Source organism: Odocoileus virginianus, chromosome 18 (genome assembly GCF_023699985.2).
Source record: "Odocoileus virginianus isolate 20LAN1187 ecotype Illinois chromosome 18, Ovbor_1.2, whole genome shotgun sequence".
Taxonomy (NCBI): domain Eukaryota; kingdom Metazoa; phylum Chordata; class Mammalia; order Artiodactyla; family Cervidae; genus Odocoileus; species Odocoileus virginianus.
In genome coordinates, this window is record NC_069691.1 from 46,661,624 (window position 1) to 46,680,555 (window position 18,932).

At 53.2% G+C, this 18,932-nt stretch overlaps 1 protein-coding gene across 4 annotated transcripts; it reads right to left on the reverse strand.

Moving 5' to 3' along the window:
- Positions 1-3,379: 3,379 nt before the first annotated feature.
- SOX7 (SRY-box transcription factor 7) lies at positions 3,380-18,429 on the reverse strand. 4 transcript variants are annotated; one of them, XR_011492841.1, is made up of 3 exons: positions 17,999-18,429; positions 13,218-14,499; positions 3,380-3,514 (listed from the first exon to the last, which is right to left on the reverse strand). XR_011492841.1 is itself a non-coding variant. In XM_020896683.2 (2 exons), the coding sequence occupies exons 1-2, from the start codon at positions 18,234-18,236 to the stop codon at positions 13,568-13,570; spliced, it is 1,170 nt and encodes a 389-aa protein (XP_020752342.1). In that variant the 5' UTR covers positions 18,237-18,429; the 3' UTR covers positions 11,457-13,567. The 4 variants fall into 4 exon arrangements, 1 of the variants encoding a protein (XP_020752342.1); XR_011492842.1 differs by lacking the exon at positions 3,380-3,514 and adding an exon at positions 11,457-13,020 and having other exon boundaries at positions 13,356-14,499; XR_011492840.1 differs by lacking the exon at positions 3,380-3,514 and adding an exon at positions 11,457-13,020.
- Between the last annotated feature and the right edge of the window lie 503 nt (positions 18,430-18,932).

Below are 18,932 nucleotides of genomic sequence, written 5' to 3' on the forward strand. Positions count from 1 at the left end.
GGGCAATGGGAATATGCTCAGGAGAGAGTCCTGAGGTGGGATGGCTTCTGCATAGGGGGCCTCGCTGAAGGCTGAGGTACACCAAAGATTGCGGTTGTACATCTTGCTCCTCAGTGTGACTGGCGGGTCAACTCTCTGGTCGAGGAAGTAGGTTCTCATTTATGGCAATTCAGGCTTCCTCAGCAAACTGTGGAAGTTTGGGGGGGTTCCATAACATGGGGATGGGAAATGTGATTTCTAGAAGAGCCCACAACAGAGTTCATCGCCTGTTCAGAGGCCTGAACTGCTGTAAAAATGTATTCAGGCTACATTTTCACTTTTTACAAAAGTGAATTTACAAAACAATGTAATCCCAATATCCTAAAATAAAATTTAAAAATATGTGGGTAAACACATACATAAACCTAGGGTGAGAAAACTCTAGAAGGACTATAGCAAAAAATAATAAAAGGTTTTTAAATTAGACCTGGAAAAGATAGCAAGGGGCTAAATTTACTTCCAAAGAGAACTTACATCCTTATTACTATAGAATTAGCAGCCAACTCCTTACTTTGAAGGTTGAGCACCACAGAATTGATGCTTTTAAACTGTGGTGCTGGAGAAGACTCTTGAGAGTCCCTTGGACAGCAGGGAGATCCAACCAGTTAATCCTAAAGGAGATCAGTCCTGAATATTCATTGGAAGGAGTGACACTGAAGCTGAAACTCCAACACTTTGGCCACCTGATGTGAAGAGCTGACTCATTGGAAAAGACCCTGATGCTGGGAAAGATTGAGGGCGGGAGGACAAGAGGGTGACAGAGGATGAGACGGTTGGATGGCATCATCGACTCAATGGACATGAGTTTGAACAAAATCTTGGAGATAGTGAGGGACAGGGAAGCCTAGCATGCTGCAGTCCATGGGATCACAAACAGTTGGACACAACTGAGCAACTGAAAAACAGCAACAGGAATCTTTAGAGCCAGCTGCTTGGATTGGCCCCACTGGGGTGGGAGAATAAGCTGTCCCAAAGTCTTCTGTATCAGGCCTTGGAAAGTCATGATATGTGTGTATATGCATGCAACATGTATTTATGTATAAGTGATTATGTGCAATATATGTGTGTACAGGTATATAATATATGTGTATGTAATATGTATGTGTGTGTAATATATGTATATATAGGAGTTTGTGTAATATATATGTGTATGTATCATCTCCCCACATGTAGCACCGATTTTCTTCCTGACCTGCTCCTGTGGGGACATTACAAATAGTTTTCATTCCTGACAGACGGCCAAGGGTGGGGTACAGACACAGGCTAAAAGGTGGCAGACAGCCAGTGTAGAATTAAAATTTTCCAGTGATCATCAAAAGGTGATTGTGGGACTTCCGTGGGGGTACAGTGGATAAGAATCTGCCTGCCAATGCAGGGGACACAGGTTCGATCCCTGGATCAGGGTGATTCCCCATGCGGAGGAATAACTAAGCCCATGCACCACAATTACTGCAACTAGTGAAGCGGTAGTGAGCCTGCATGCTGCAACTAGTGAAGCCTGTGCTCCGCAACAAGAGGAGCCACCACAATGAGCAGCCCACCGCACCCCAACTACAGAAAGCCCCAACAGCAACAAAGACCCAGCGCAGCCAAATTTTAAAAAAAGAGAGAGAGATTGCATTATGAATGTAAACTTCACCATCGATCATCTCCTGAGTTTCGATTTTTAATTACCGTGATCTGAAATCTCTCGACATAAGCGAGTACTGACCGATTTACAAGTAGAAAAACCGAGGCCCAGAGAAAAATGAAGCGGCTCGTCTAAGGTCAAACACTGAGCAGAAGGCAGACCAGAAGTGTTGGAGCCCTGAGCAGCTTCTATCATCCAGCAGACGCTGACGGGGCACCTACTGTGTGCCTGGCACGAAGCAGGCCCCATGGAATCAAAGACAAAGACGATGCTTTTACCAGATAAATCCATTGCTAGATTAGCGGGAGGACACAGGCTGGAAAACAGAGGCATTATCACGTGCTCGGGTCTGCGTGAGAGGCTGGGGGGACATGCACACAACGCTCTGGGGACGTGGGCCGGGGGAGGTGGGTCGGATGGGTGGAGAGTGCGTGGAGGAGGCTTTCTGAGAGGAGGAACATCTGAGCTGCGTCCTGAGACATGGGTAGGAGTCCAAGTGAAGATGCGGGGAAGGGCATCTCAGCCTGAGGGAACAGCCTAAGCAAAGGCAGGAGGAATGAGGAAACAAAGCTCCGTCTGGAAATCTCTGTGCCCAGAACACAGGGTGCGCTGTGGGCAGTGAGTCAGGGGGGAGGAGGCTGCCAGCTGGGCTGGGGCCTAAGCATCCCTCAGAGAGGTCCGGGCCTCACCTTGCTGGTGGTGGCAGGCAGGCAGAAGCTTGCCCCAAAGGGACATTTGCAGACCTTATGGGCCCCTCTGGCTGGACTCAGGACCATAGTCAAGTGACGGTGGGGAGGCCCGGGAGTGGACAGCACTTGTGGGCTTGGGAGGGTGGAGTCCTGGAGGCCCCCTTGGCCACGGAGGGCCCAGCTGCAGCCTTCCCTTGGTCCCGCCTGACGGGAGGGACGCTCCTGGGTATCAGGGTTACGTGAGGACCTACCAGGAGGCCTCTTGCCTCATCTCGTCAGGCCAAGCACCCTCTGTGGAGAGGGAGACGGATCAGGTGACTTGAGCAAGGTGAGGCAGAGTTCCAAGGAGGTGGTGCCAAGGGCTGGTGACACATAGAATGGGGCCCAGCCAGGTGTCTGGGGGCCTTAGGCCGTGGCCTGGTAACAAGGCTGGGCGAGAGCCCAAGGCAGCTGGGCAAGGAGGGATGATGAGGAAGGATGTGTTCAGGGCCTGAATGTGGGAGCCACACCCCCAGCACAGGTGTGTGCAGCCCAGGGGGACCCCACTCAGGGACCCCCCCCATGACTGCCACCTCCTAGAGACCACTCCCAGGCTGAGGCCAGGAGTAGAGAGGAGGGGAACACCTCTTCTTCTTGCTCCTTTTCATAGGTTCAGAGAACCAGGGTATTCTAGCCTCCAGAGACTCTCAAGTCCAGATTTCTAATTTACAGAGGCCCAGAGAGGGAAAGTAACTTGCCCAAAGTCACACAGCAGACAAGTGGCTGAGCCAGCTCTGCAGAGCATAAAATGGAAAGGCTTAGAATACAGTTTCCTTCCTTCACCCACCTCCTATCTACAGGCCTCCCATGACCAGGCGATCCCAGATCAGGGGACAGCACAGCCCAGGCAGCTCGTGTGGCCCTGCAGCATCAGCCAGGCTGCGAGCTGACTAGTAGCCCAGGGAATTCCCCACCTTCCTCTCTGCTGCCCACCAGCTGTTCAGGGTCAGCTGTGATGGGTGGACGCTCACCCCAGGCACAGCCAAGAGACAGTCCATCCTCCGAGGCGGGAACCAGGAAGGGTATGTTTGTCTCCTGCTCCATCGGCGGGATCCCCGTCTCTAAGCGACGGGACCTGACTCAGTCCTGCTTTGCCTCACCTGAGCATCAGCTCCACCTGTGAAAGGGTATAATCATACCTGCATTGGGATGGCTGCCATGGTCACGGGAGACACCATACGGAAGAAGTGCTTTGTAGACAGTGCCCCCAAGTGTGAAGGGCAGAGTGCTGCCCACGTCTCCTCAGGCACGTGCCCACTAGGGTGTCCACCAATACCTATGCACATCTTCTGCAAGGCAAGCACATGTTCACCTGTGCTGGGCATTAAATTCTCCCTCTGCACACTTTAATGACCAAGAACTGGCTTCCTGCTGAGGGCGAAGGGGGTGTCTTTATCAGGGGCCTGGGGAGCAGGTCTGGGCTTGAGGGAGGAGGTGCACCCCAGTTTGGGGGCAGAGTGCCCAGAGCAGGGGGCCTGTGAGAGGGCCAGCTGCTGGGTTGGCGGGGGGCATGCCTGGATGTCAGTAGCCTGCAGTTCCGGTGGGGTCCCCATTGATGGCTGTGTGTTTGAGCAGCCCCCTACCCTCTCCAGGACTGGTGTCTCTGAGAAGCCCCCTCTTGCCTGCCTTGGGGTCCTAGGCATAATCCTTGCCCCCAACCTGGAGTCCCAAGTATCCTGACTCCCAGGGAGGAGACCGGGCCCAGGGACGGGATGGCGGGAACGAGACCGGAGAGGATGTTCTCTACGGGAGAGAAAAGCAGAGCAGGGGCAAGTCGGCTCAAGGTGACATTAATGAGCAGGCGCTGCCCCTGCAGGCACTCCTTCCCTCCCTCCGTGGGGGTGGGCTGCTCTCTGAGAGCCAGCCCTGCTCGGGGGGTGGTCACTGCCCATGCGGCTCCCCACGGCCCGGGAGGGAGAGCCTCTGCTCCTGTGTGGCTGCCGCTCCCCACCTTTCCAGTTAGAAGGGAGCAGGGCTCAGAAAGGGTCGGGACCTCACTGCAGCCACACAGCCCATGAGGGCAGAGCAGGGCGGCAGCTGGGGCCCCGGGCAGCCCTGGCCCCTCCCTCTGCGCCAGCCTGGCGTCGGGCCTGCCAAGCCCACCACTGTCCGCCCTCTGCCCTCGGATGGCGGCCAGGTGGGAGGGGGCCGGTGCGCGGACTGACAAGAAATGGACCAGCTTTGCAGCCTGAACCCCAGGCATGAGATCTGGCAAACGCATAAAAAGATTTGCAGTCCCTGCCCTCCTTGGAGAGGATTGACTTTGGAGCAGGAAGGCGTCCGCTCTCGGGGGACGTGGCCTCTGAGGCCCCAAGACAGGCCGGAGTCCCTGAGTGCTCTGAAGGTGGGGACCTCTGGGCGTGCTGGCCCCAGCCCCGTTTCCTGTGGCTGCTTCAGTATGGGGCGGGGGAGGAAGGCTTGGCCTGGGCTAGCTAATCTGGAGAAGTGATTTTCCTCCTCGGCCGGCCCCTCCCTGGGCAGGGCTCTGGGCGCGAAGGTGGCCTGGCCGTGGCTCCCAGGGAGGGGCCGGCTTATCAGGCAGGAAACACTGGGCTCAGGCCACATCCTCCTCCTCCTGGTCACAGCAGCTCCCAGGGGCAGGAAAACACTCGGCACCAGGCTGCTCCTCCGCCCTCTCCGGGCCCCTCCTGCAGGCCTTCGTCCTCCTCTCCGTCCCCCAGCCTCCAGGGAGGCAGACCGTGCTGGGCTGTGATGGCCACTTTGGGGTTCTGCCCCGGCTTCTCAGCCCCTCTGCCAACCCTGAACCACCTACTACTTTTTTGGGGCGCCGGCAGCCTGGTCACAGAGGGGGCAGGCGGGGGTGGCAGAAACACTACAAAGGGGCCCATTCTCCCAGAGATGTCCGGGTCCTTCTGTGCCCCCCTCCGCCATTCCAGAAGGGCCGGGGAGCCGAGAGCCAGGTGCCCACCTCCCACCAGAGCACACTGAGGTTCTCCCTTCCCAGGACACTCATCCCCAGCCTCCCTCTCCTGCGTCAGCACCCGGAGGCTGCAGGAATCCAGGAAGAACCTTCTGGGAAAGTCTCCTGGTCATGCCCACTCACAGGCTCCTGCATCCCCTACCGTCTGCATTCCGAGGAACACTTTGTCCCATCACCTGTATCCTTGCTGTGCCACTAGCCAGCCCCCCCCCACCCCCGCTCAAGGCTGAGACTCCCCTAATCCAGCAGAGAGGCCACGGAGGTGGCATTCTCCCCCAGCCCTGTCCCAGCCAGCCTCCTGGGCCAGCACGGCTGAGGATGACTGACCAGGCTGGGTCCTGAGGGGCGGGGCCCCTCCTGGCCCCTCCCCTGCACAGCTCTGCACTCAAGGCCCTTCACCCGTTTCTGCTCCAAGCTGCTCCCTCTCAAGTGAATCCCTTGACCTCTCCCGGCCCCCAGTTCCTTTTTCATCAAATCCGGGCACTGACAGCACGATAACAGCTCCTGGGGTTCCCTGGTGGTCCAGTGGATAAGAATCTGCCTACCAGTGCCGGGAACACAGGTTCAATTCCTGGCCTAGGAAGATCCCACGTGCCAAGGAGCCTGTATACAGCTGCTGAGCCTGTGTTCTACAGCAGGAGAAGCCACCACAGTGAGAAGCCTGCGCACCGTGAGAAAATAATCCCCACACCCTGCAACTAGAGAAAGCCTGTGTGCAGCAGCATAGACCCAGTGAGTCAAAAGTAAATAAATAAAAAATAAATAAAGCAAAAAAAAAAAAATTCCTTCTAGCTCTGACCTCTCATTTTTTTTAAGGTCACAAAGCTAGGATGAGAATTCTTTCCAGTAAAAATGTAACTGCTTTGTTTACATGAGGACACCTCATTCGATTGATGGTCCTCATTGGAACAAACCTTATTATACGCTGTCTTGCAGATCTTAAGGACATTACACATGCTTTCCTGAAGCTTCACAGCACCCTGAATGGGGCGGCTGGTGCTTCTACTTTTCAGGAAAGGGAATAAAGAAAAAGGAAGTCATAAGGCTTGTCAAAATTTGAGCGGAGAAGCTACACAGCTCTCTTGGGTTCTCTGATGTGACAAGGACAAGCCAGCATGCTTATGGAGCACGTGGACACCCTGGGGCACCTGTCCTCGTGGGAGGACCCCCGCCTGTGGAAGCTGACCACATCTCTCAGGTCTCATCAACAGAACCTCCAAGACACAATGGCCCTGAGGCCCCTGCTGCAAAGATATTTCACTCATCAGAATCCACTGATTTTTCCAGAATCCAGGGGCTTACATTCCTTGTTTTAAGGTTCCCCAATTTGTCCCAGAACTGTGCCTCCGCAAGGCCCCTTGGATGGATGGAAGGTGAGTGACCAGTGAAAGGACAGTGAGCAGAGCTAGGGGACTCACATTCTGGCCCAGATGTGACCCTCTGAGAGATGGCTACACCCCATGCCTACACGTAGAACATCCCAGAAGTGCCCATAGAGTCCTCTCCCAGTCTTGGGTGATCCCCTGCCTTCCTCACTCATGGTTTGTATAACAGGGGGACCTTCCTTGTCACCCCCACCCTAATCCCATGTCCCTCCAGTTCAAGCGAAGGCAGGCCTGAGAGGATCTGGAGGAAATCCAGGCTGCATCAGGGCTTCTACATGGTCCCATGATGAAGAGGGGAAGAGCATGACCACCAGCCTCCAGGGGGAGGACCACTTGGGGACAAGTCCCGTTAATTTCTGCAGATGACATCAAGTGTACATGGATTTAAACTGAGCAGGTGGGATTTAGGTGAGGTGCAAGAAGGTACAAAATAGAACTTTTTAAAAACTTTTTGGCCGCACTGTGCAGCATACGGGATCTTGTTCCCTGTCCAGAGGTCAAATCCGCACCTCCTGGAGTGGAAGCTCAGAGTCTTAACAAGTCAAGGATCTTCCTGGATCGCCGAGGAAGTCCTAAAAAAGAACTTTTTGATGATGGAACTCATTAGACTCTCTTAAGAGAGAAAAACCCCTTTCTGTAGAGGACTCAAATAAATTAGAAACCCATCTGAAGAAGAATGGCTAAGACTCAGTCCACAGTAGAGACAGGGGAGTGGACTGAATGACCCAGACTGTCTCTGTCAATCCCAGCTCGGGGCCAGACAAGGAAACGGAGGGTTCCTCTCTACAAGCCCCTCTCCCACATCCTGAGGTCTATTGTACAATCGGTCTCAGTGTGATAAACTGACTAACATGTAGCTCCAGGCTCTTTCAACTAGTACCAGCCTCCAGGTCTAAAAGAAATAAAATTTGTTTAAAGAGATCTGAAGGAGACAACAGCTATTCTGTACATGTGTATAAAGCCTTACAATTTCTCACGAGCCCAGAAATTCACTATCTGTCCTGGATGAGAGAACAGGTCCAGACATTAGCCCAAGTTCCAATCAAAATCCAGGGATGCGGGGAGGTCACTCCTGCCTTGGTTCCCAGGTCTTCCCAGACCCTCTCCTGCTCCCCGGAGCTCTGAGTGCCCTGGGAGTGCAGCCAGCTGCCCTGTGCCCTGGGGGCCCCTGAGGACCAGTTCAGTTCCCACACTGACTGGCAGAGGAAGCCTTTCTTCCGCAGAGTAAACTGAGGCTTCAGGAAGGGTGTGCTGTCTACTGTGGTGACTGAGGAATGGAACACCTCCCGTGTGTCAGTAAAGCCGGTGGCAAGCTCATAACTGGTCCTTAGGAAGACGAGCTGCAGTGACAGGGGAAGGCCACTGAGCATGGGCAGATTGGAACCAGGTGTAAACTGTCTTCAGGAGCCTTCCTTCTTCCTGGTAGGAAAGAGTTCATTCTGGGGATTGATTGCATGGAGTCATTTTGTGCCTCGATGAAAAGCTGTAAACTTACTCATAGCTTAGACCTGCGATACCTGACTGTGAATCCAGCCAAAGGCAGAAACAAGTAAATGTTCACTGCTGTGCTATTTATAATGGCAAAACATGAAAATGGAACAACTTAGTTATTTAGTACCAAGTAAACTAAGCCACAGTCATGCACTGAAGTACTGTGTCATCATCAATAGTGATAAACATGCAGACAGCTATCAATGTGGCACAATTTCTATAATAGGATGTTGAAATGATAAAACCAAATACCAATGGTATCTACATCTTGAACGCATGAATACAGGACTGGGGAGTTGAGTATACAAAAATGAACCAGTTATGTCAAGGTCATGGAGTAATTTTTTTTCTAATATTTTTTTCATGTTGGTTTTTCCACTGCCCTTTTCAACACTCTTAGCAGAAAAATAAAGTTTAAGGACATAAGAAAATAACTATTTAATATTAACGAATAAAATGCCTATCATAAACCACATGTGTCTCTGCAGAGTTAGACAAACAAAATAGGACTGGCATGAGTGAACAAACAAAATGCACTGATGTGTATAAAAAAATCACCAGTAATGTTGCTAAGTTGTTGACCATAGATGACTTAATTTTTTCCCTATGATGTTATTTTTCCCTAAACTTTCTACAAAGACTACATTTCTTCTGAAAATTAAAGTGTCAGTAGATGATAGCTAGATAGATAATAAATGGCTAAGTGGGTGGATGAATGGGTAGAAAGATGATCAATAGGTAAGTGAAGTGGGTGGATGGGTTCAACAGATGGATAGATGATACACAGATAAATATTTCATTCCCTTCCTTCCTTCTTTCTGTCCAAATCCCTTTCACTAGGATGATATCAACAGCACAGGCTTTCCAAAAGAAAGGTAGGAAGTTCCAAATGCTACAAATCATCTGCCCTCAGCTGTATTCTGGTACTCTAGGATGAGACGGGAGAGGAGATGCTTGGGTCCCCTGTGCCCACCTCCTGACGTTTACTCCTGTAACAGGGGAGGGTATCTGACCACGGCTGCATCAGATCTGTCTCAGAGCCCTGAGAACTGCACACACAAGGGCTCCAGGGTCTGGGCTTCCAGAGAGATGAGTGAGGAGATTAGGGACCCAGAAGATTTCAGGTCTTTAGCACCAGGGCTCACTGCAACACCTACAGGACTTCTCAGATGTTTACCTTATTCCTTTATTCATCCACTTACTTGTTGAGCAGCTACTATCTGCCCTGCTGGGGAAGACTCACACAAATGGATGACACCAACACCAGCTGTAAGTGCTAGATCCCATCAAGTCCTGTTGGAGCTCAGAGAGGAGAGTGACCCGCTCCCCCCCACCCCCGAGCCAGCATAAATGGGAGTGTTGGAGCTGGATTTGGACAGTGGGTCAGATGTCATCAGACAGGCCGTGAGAGTGAGGGTCTCCCTGGTCGTGGAATAGTGCTGGGACACACACAAAAGCCTGGGGAAAGAAAGCATTTTCAGAGAACAATAGGCTTTCCGTGCCGTGGGTACACTGTGGGGAAGGGGCAGGGGGTGGGGGCTGGCCATGTGAACACAGTACCAGGGCCCCTCCCCGGACCCATAAACCTCACGAGGCCCCTGGGGACCCACCTCTGCACTCACCCTGTGTGCCATGGGCGACGCACAGGCACCGAAGTGTCTTAAGGAAGTGTGACGTGGTAACGTTCATGTTTTAGGAAAACAGCCCATAAAACGGTGCACATGCATCAATTCTCATCAGCCAAAGCCAGAAGTACGTGTGTCCTGGGAGGGGCAGGCAGGAGAGCTGGGTACCTGGGAGGGGCGGCTAAATCTCTAAAATACCCCTGGCTTCCGGGCATGACCGTTTCACTCACAGCTGAGCAAAAGTGAGAAAGCACCCTGTCGCCGGCCAGTTTCCTGCCCTCTCGAAGGCGGGGGACACCACCCTCACCCCCACAGTGCGGCCGGAGTGAAACACGCCCCTCTGGCACTGTCCAGGGCCGGACGCTGACGCTGACACCCAGATACGACCAGTGGACGTTGCAGGACAAGCTCTCCTGCCAGCGGATGACACTGCAGGCGTTCACTGTCAGCTGGCCACGGTGGCGGGCCTAGGCAGCAAGGGATTCGGGTGTCATCTAATGCTAGCCTTGTCATTTCCCCTTTGTTCATCCTTTTTCCCTGGGATGTGAGAGGTAAAAATGGGCCAGATGTAACCCCATGTCTGGTGAATCTCTAGAAAAGGCATGAGCCTTCGAACTGGGAGACTGTCAGTGCCAGCAAATGTATTTGAAGTGCTGAAAACCCAGCCTCCACCAGTTGAGTAGGGTGACCCCAGGGTGCCACCTCCCTCCCTGGGCCTCAGTGTTCCTGACTGCGCAATGGGGTGGAGTGATGACGGGTCCCATCTGGGGCTGGGAATGAGAAACAGACCATAAAATTTGCTGTAAAACTCCCTACATCTATAAAGTGCTATTAAAGTAATGATGAGAGATTACGATCCAATTTGCAGAAAGAACGTCTGCCCAATCAGACCCTCCCAAGACCTACTCCTTGGCCCAGAGGCCCTGGAAGAACACAGGGCTTCTATTGACATGAACAAGTTACAACGGCTTTCCCACAGAGGAGCCAGATGTAGTGAATGGCCTGGGGACTGAGGAATCATCACTTTTTTCCGGACACTGTTTGGCTGGGATTTTCATCCTAAACCCTAACAAGATATTACATCCTTTAATTACCCACCCTTGTGCTGCCCTGTCTTCTCTGCAACATTCCAGGGAGCTTTGAGAACACATGATTCTTGTAAGACCACATCCCTAGATGCATAGGAGAGAGGACAATCTAAATAGTTTTCAAAAGATGATTTCAAAAAGGGGAAAATGGAGTTTCCCCTTAAGAAAGCAAATACTTGGGCCCCACTTCCCATCCTGAGATAGTCTGAGAATCACTGCATTCCACCTTACAAGTGTGAAGTCATCCTTTCCGAAGAGAAAATTGTTTTGCAACTAGGCTATGAATTTGTCTTTTCTTTCAACATCAAGAAGAATGACACTGTTCCTAAGGTGTAAAATTAGGCTTTATCTCTTTACCATAATTCATAAAATCAACCAATCAACCACTCCAACAAGATAACTTTTTTAAAATAAAAAAGATGATGAAGAGAACATTTTGACCACCACCAGAAGGAGAACTGGCATAAATATCTACGCCTCACTTGAAAACTTTTTCTTTCACCAAACTGTATTTCAAATGATAGAATGATCGTGGTACAAAAATGTTTATTTAAATTAAATATTTTAGGCAAACCAATATCTACAACCATTCCAAAGCATATATAGTTCCTACAGAAAATGGAACAGTTTAGCTTAATGTCTGTGATACTGTTTTATAAGATTATTAATACACATTCTGGACTGCACCAATCATATTGTCCATGGTTTACTATTTATTACCAAAAGTCACATACAGTAATAGCATAAAGATTAATCATATCTTATAAGTGATTTTATAAGAGAATTCCTTGGAAGCAAAAAAAAAAGGATCTTTCAACAATACAAAATATAAGGTGAAAATAATTGGAGAATATATAAAAACACTTACATATTTCATACAGGCAATAAAATGCTGAAATCATAAGACAACTGTCTTTTATGTCTGATAGGTATGTTCCTTCAACGGAGACTTGGAGGAAGGATAGAAATGTTTTTGGGATGGGGTCAGGGCTCAGAAATATTTTCTGAATCACAGTGCATTTCTATTCTTTGGGAAGTAAGTATAATAAAGGGAAGTTGCTTTGATGTGTTGGCTGAAGATGTTACCTGAAGAACCAGAGGACTGGTGAGGAGAACAAATTCCCATTTCTGCCATAGGAATCATGCCTGGGATTTTTAAGTCAAGGGATCTTTGAATCAGTAGCCAATTCAGGGGTGGAGAAAGAACAGAAAAGAAGAGAAAAAAGAAATTTCAGGAAAGGAAGATCATTTTGCATCTGCAGAAGGGACAGCGTGGTGAAATTCTTCTCAAGAAATCAGCACAATCAGATTGGAAGAAACTGATGCCACAGTGCTGAAACTCTTTCCAACTCCCTGCTCTTTGGGTCATTAGGAACGGAAGTCTGACAAGAAGTTGCCAAGGTCAGCAAACTGTATCTGATTCAGGCTGAGCATGAAGGTGTATATGTTGTGTGTGTCTCATACACACTGTAAATATTCAGGCGTGTATTTTGTTTTGAAATGTATGAAAGTGAAAAGAAAGTGAAAGTCACTCAGTCCTGTCTGACTCTTTGCAACCCCATGGATTATACAGTCCATGGAATTCTCCAGGCCACAAACTGGAGTGGGTGGCCTTTCCCTTCTCCAGGGGATCTTCCCCACCCAGGGATCGAACCCAGGTCTCCCACATTGTAGGTGGATTCTTTACCAGCTGAGCCACAAGGGAAGCCCCAAAACACTGGAGTGGGTAGCCTATTCCTTCTCTAGCAGATCTTCCTGACCCAGGAATCAAACCAGGGTCTCCTGCATTGCAGGCAGATTCTTTACCAACTGAGCTATCAAAGAACTGATCTTAAAAAAAAAAAAAAAAGTATGTTTTTAAAAAAGCAGCTTGAATTCAATTTCATTGTCAGTGATGCAGTTAACCCCCGGCGTTAATTCCCCAAATCACGATGAGTGTTTTTTCTCAAACTCATAAAGGGTCCTTTTGGAAGACTAGGATCATTCATATTGGAAGATGGTGACCAAGGGCAGCAGCCTGGCGTCCTCGGGCAGTGCACGGAATCCTCACCAGGTTGCTCGTGAATGAGTTCACTGAGGCCAGCTTCAGCTTCCTTTGGAGAGAATCCTAAATCAGAAAACCCTGGAGCGGAGGGTACCTAAGATACGGAGTCTGTCCCTCCCTCCGCAGATGGGGGGTGGGGGGTGGGCTGGAAGGGGAGGCGAGGGGAGTCAGGTCTCCCCAGCCCCCGGAGGCAGAACTGGGATTGGACCGCCAGTGCCCCGAATCTTAGCCCAGGGCTCCCCTCACCTGGAAGACCAAACAAAGGTCAGGACGGCAGGACCCCTGCGGCTGTGTCAGAAGCGGCAGGGATGCAAATGTTGCTGGGCTTTTCCCAAATTTGTTTCCGGATTGAAGACTGGGAGGAGAGGTCAGTGAATACTCTACCGGGAAATAGCGTCCTCAGCAACGACCGCGCCTGATTCCCAGGGCAGAGCCAGTGGAAACTCCTTTGAAGGAATACACTCAGAACGCCGGCCGCAGGCGGGCGGGGCGGAGGGGCAGGGGCGGGGGGAGGGCCCCCCCGGGGGAGGGGGGCGGGAAGCGCGCGCGGCGCGGGAGGGCCCGGCAGCGAGGCCGGGCGGACGGGCCGCCGGGCTCTATGACACGCTGTAGCTGTTGTAGTACGTGGCCGTGGCGTCAGCCAGCACGGAAATGAGGCTGGTCTCTGTGGGCCCCGTCGGTGTCACCTCAGAGACCGCGCCCTGCCCGCTGAGGGCCCCGGCGGCGGAGTCTGGGTGGCCGGGAGTGTTCAAGTACTGGTCGAATTCATTGCGATCCATGTCCCCCAGGAGTTCCACCTGGCTCAGCTGATCCAGGGCGTCGAAGCCGGGATGCTCGGGAGGCGGGGAGAGCTGGCCCAGGTGGGCGTGCAGGTTGGAGTGGAGAGGCGGGTAGGCGGCCTGGGAGTAATAGGCCGGAGACGCGGGACAGCCAGGCACAGTGGACATCATGGAGACCCCCGAGGACTGACCGAGGGCCAGGGAGCCCAGGGGGTGGCCGCAGTGGAGGGGGTTGGGGGCGTACTCCGGGGAGTAGGGGGGCCCGGGCAGGTGGGCGATGCGGCGGGAGTGCGCATGGTCCTCCTGGCATGGGGAGGAGAAGAAGGTCTGCTCCGGTTCCAGCACGTCCAAGGGTGACATCTCCGGCGGGGTCGGCAGCCCGTAGGGGTACGCATCCACGCTGCCTGGGGTGCCGCCGTTGCTGCCGCCGCTGCCGCCGGCTGGGCCGTCGTGGAAGCAGCCCCGCAGGCCGGGCAGCGCGGAGCCTGGGGAGTACTCACCCCGGTCCTCCTTCTCCCCCGGCGCCCCTCGGCCGCCGGCCCGCTTCTCAGGCAGGGAGTTCTGGTCGCGGGAGAGCGAGCTGAGCAGGAAGCCTGGGTCCACGCGCTTGCACAGGCGCTTGGCCTGCTTCTTCCTGCGCGGCCGGTACTTGTAGTTGGGGTAGTCCTGCATGTGCTGGAGTCGCAGCCGCTCCGCCTCGTCCACGTAGGGCCTCTTCTGGGACAGCGTCAGCGCCTTCCACGACTTTCCTGCTCACACAAGTCAGACAAGGCCGCCATCAGTCTCTGCGCGGAGGCTCGGGGCGCCCCCGTACACCTGTCTCTGGGGCTGAGGAGCATCGCACAGCTTGCTGCCTCGGGTCCCCTGTCCCTCCCCCACCCCAGTGCCCCCTCTTCACACAAGGCGCCCCACACTCCTCGCACCCTCTTCTCAGCCCACATCCTGCGCGCAGTAAGGTCAACCAACCTCTCCCACTTGCATGCTCCAAGGCATTCATGCAAAAGACACACACACAAACACAATCATGGCACCTCTCCTATCAAAGCCACCAGACAACACGAATGTGTAACCAGTGTGAGATTCTCAGTGAAGGGTCCACCTAACCCAATGTCACCCACAGGACAAAAATATGTAGACCACAACATTGATTTGGGCTCCCTTTACCCTCAGAGGGTCAGTTCTTATCATTTGTGCATCCTAATGAAAACCCTGCCTTCCTGGGTTATCGCTGCCCTTCAGGAAGTGACACTATATTATTTATTTGTGGCATACGTCTATCACAGGTTTTCTTGTGAGGGAACTCAGGATCAGTCAGCAGCTTCACAGACAGAGGTAAATTACAAGATGTAAACTACAGGGTCTCACTTATGGCAACAGAGGATTAGCCCTTACATTTGAAGGTCAAACAAAAACCTTCATGCCACACACACACACACACACACACACACACACAAGCTATGGCTTCTAACTGTCTACTGTGACCACGGCAGAGGGCACCTTATCAGCCACTGACTCTCTATACAGAAGTAAACCCCTTACCTTCCCTGGATCTTTGTTTTCCCCGCAATAAACCAAAACTCTCGTCTGAAGAAGCATCCCACAATTGTGTCCCACTGGTGCACAAATGCTGCTCTCATGTGTATTTTCTGTTCATCCTTCTCACTTGTGTGTTATTGCATAGATTACTTTAGTGTCTCTTTCTTTCTTAAAGCACATTGCCCATCCCGCTGCAGGTTTTCTAAAGGTCACTTCTGGACACCTTAGATGGTTACCTCCTAGGGTAGGCTTGGGAACTTAAGTTCCCCTATGACTCTACTGTACCCTGAAGTCTGAGACAAACTAGCCCAGAGGGCAGCCCCCTGCCCCAAACCTTGGAAGGAAAGGGGCCGCATCTCCCACCCAGAGCACTCGGCACAGGGCCAAGTCCAGAGCTCTGTGCGTGGCTGCCCTTCATGGGGGTGCCGGCTGGCCCTGGGTGTCAGGCACACAGAGGAGGCTGGAGGAAGGTGATCATCCAGTACCGTTTGGATGAAAGGATATAACACTATTCCAGTGACGTTGTCAATTAATACAATTAGCTCTCACTTGAAAAGACAACTTTAAAAGTGTCAGGAACTCCCAATTTTAGTATATGTGCCGCCAAAGCGAGCACTGTCAGGAACTCCAGATTTGGAGTTGGCCATTAGTTTCCAGCCTGTGGTTAAGGCCACAAGTTGTGGCAAGAGGCCCAAGACCCAGACACACCCACACCCTGACTGTGGACTGAATATAAAACGTGACTCAAAGTTTCTGAGTATACCGAGATATTGTAGTATTCATAAAATATAGGTTCATTTTTAAAACCACTAAATGTATAACTGTCTTTACCTGCTTTCTCATTCATAACATACATGAGTACTACTGTGTGATGTTTTTAGAGTCAAAGACTGGAGAGCTAATAGTCAAAAAAGTCTGGGCTCTCGCATTCAGCCTTTTCCCTTTCCTAAGTCAGAAAGGAAAGGGCTGGGCAAGATCATGGGCTTGGGATGGAAATAGATCATCCTGCTGCCCCCTCCCCTTCAGCAGGTGTAGAAAATCCACATTTTTCAAAGCAACACTAGGTCAGTTTCCTTTGCCTAGTGCCAGGGGCTGTGTGGTTAAGCAGGAAGGAATCCATATCTTTCCTGCAAAATGCACTGTAATCTCTAGAAGCCTAAGTGCCAACTGCCAATAGGAACCAGCTTACAGGAGGCATTTGTTACCCAAGTCCCTTTGCCTGTCCTTTCCCTGGGAGCAGGCAGCCCCAATCCTGCAAGGCTCTCTAACCTGAGTTCTACCACCCTTGGCTGGGCCTGCTCTATCCTCCTCACAAGAGCTCTGCTTGGGCAACAGGCGTAGCACCTGGGTCACACCAAAAAAATACATTTAGGAGCTCACCAAAAAAAAGTATTTTCATTGCTTTAGAAATCTCAAGAAAAATATAAACTTTCTGCTTGAAGAAACTGTTTTATTATTGTATATCTTAATATATTTGTCTTTATGCCAACACAGTATAAAGTATGATTTTAAGTATTTTTTATCTGGGACAGGGCTCGCTAAGACACACTGGCCCACTAACTCATCCTGGGAACAGCTAGCCAGGGGGCTGGGCAGAGGGTGGGAGGCTCTTTGAAACCAGCACTCTATCAGCTGCTTTGAAAGGGCACTCAAACTGCAAGAGGACCCTTTCTGCCAGAGGGCCTGTGGCTTTAGACAGCACAAAGAGGGGTGTCAGGCCTCATTCCACCGATCTGGGGAAGGAGCCCCAAGCTCCAGCGGAAAAAGGAAAAAGAAAAGGCTCCAAGCTGGTCCGGGTGGGGTTGCTGGGGGCAGGGCCAGCCTCGGGTGGCCACACACTGTCCTTTTTCACAGGGCCTGGCGCCTCCTGGGCACACAATGTGCTTTGAAAGGTTCCCATCCGTCAAAATGAATAAAAACTACCACGAAGGGCAAAGAGGTTAGGCGTTGGCTGGAGCTGATATAGTGCCCGGCTTCTGACAGTGGAGAGACAAGAAACCCCCGACCTCCAGAACATCCTTTCTCTATTGGCCTGACTTGTCCCCAGCCCAGCGTCCAGGGATGGGACTGCAGGGCAGCCCCGGGGAATCGGCCGGGTTCTGGGACATACCCGCACAGGGCGTCCCAAGCATCCGAATCAAATTTTCTACACTCCTGAGACTGAGAGAGAGGCTCGAATCAAGTCCATTTTGCTGTTGGTTTGATAATTAAGTTGAAACAGGAATAGGCCACCGCAAGGTCTCTCTCCACGAATATTCGTTAATGAGAGGTACGACCTCCTTCTGTGATTGTGCCCGTGGTGCAATTCAGCGGATGATGGGTTTTCCTGTTGCCTTACACCCGACCTGTCCGTGCACGCGAGGATCTCCGAAGCCGAGTTGCCCGCACCAGGCCGCAGCTCAGACCCGCCCGTGCCCCAGGGCCCCTAACTCGGCTCCCGTCCCTTCCAGTGGGCCTCCCCGGCCACCCCGGCGGGCCGTGCCGGTTCACTCTGGGCCTGATCCACGCGTCCCTGCGCGGAATCCCAGCCCCCGCGCGCACACCCACCCTCGCCCAGATGCCCAATCTCGCGGGCACGGTGCGCGCCCCCGTGCGTCCCCCACGCCGAGTCTGTCCCACCCCTGCCCCGCGCGCCCTCACTGCACCCGCCCAGCCTCCAGCCCCCAGACCCCCGCCCGCCGACTTCGGGCCGCGCCCCGCCCGCTCACTCACCCAGCATCTTGCTGAGCTCGGCGTTGTGCAGGTCCGGGTTTTGCACCGCCAGACGTTTCCTCTCGTCCTTGGCCCACACCATGAAGGCGTTCATGGGCCGCCGGATACGGCTCTCCGAGCCCTTGTCCCCCGGCGGGCGGGGGGCGGCCGGCGGCGACAGCCCGTCCGACAGCTCGGCTTCCAGGGCCGGGCACTCGAGACCCTCGGGCCACGGGTAAGTTCCTAGCAGCGAGGCCATGGTCGCACGGGTGTCGCCTCGCTTCGCGTCGTCGGGCCGGCGCTGACCTGGCCCTCGCACCGGTTGCGGCGTCCAACTTGGCCGGCAGCCGCGACCCGGCCCCTTATTTATCAGCTTCGAGAGGCCGCGTCCTCCAATGACTCTCGAAGGCGGCGCGGCCCCTCCCTTCTTCACGGCGCGGGCCCCCTCCCAGCGTCCCGGGCCGCCGCGTCCCGGCTCCGACCTGCGGGGAGGAGAGGCGGGAGGCGGGCCGCTTCCCCAGCGTGCGCCCGCCCCCGGCCCGCCCCTCCGCCTCCCAGGTGGTTCCCGGGGATCAGTGCCCCGAAGCCCCGGGGGCGCCCCTCCGCCCGCCAGCTCCCAGCGCAGGTGCCTCCGGCCGGGAGGCGGGAGCCGCCTGTAATCGCGGGGCCCGGGAGCGGGAGCCGGACTCCAGCCCCTCGTCCCGACTGGTTGCGGCCTCCCGCGGCCAGGTTCCGCCAGCTCCTCCCGTGCGTGGAATCCTACGGAGAATAGAAGCCAAACAGGTTTCTCTGGGAATGGCCGGGCACGAGTGACTTTTGGCCATGACACCCGGCCTGTGAACTCTTCTTGATAGAACACACCTGTGCTTTGGTAAATGACCTGGGCGGCGACAATCTCGCCCCCCACCCCCAGCCAACTTGGGCAGGCAAAGAGACTGCAGGCGGGGCTGGATCC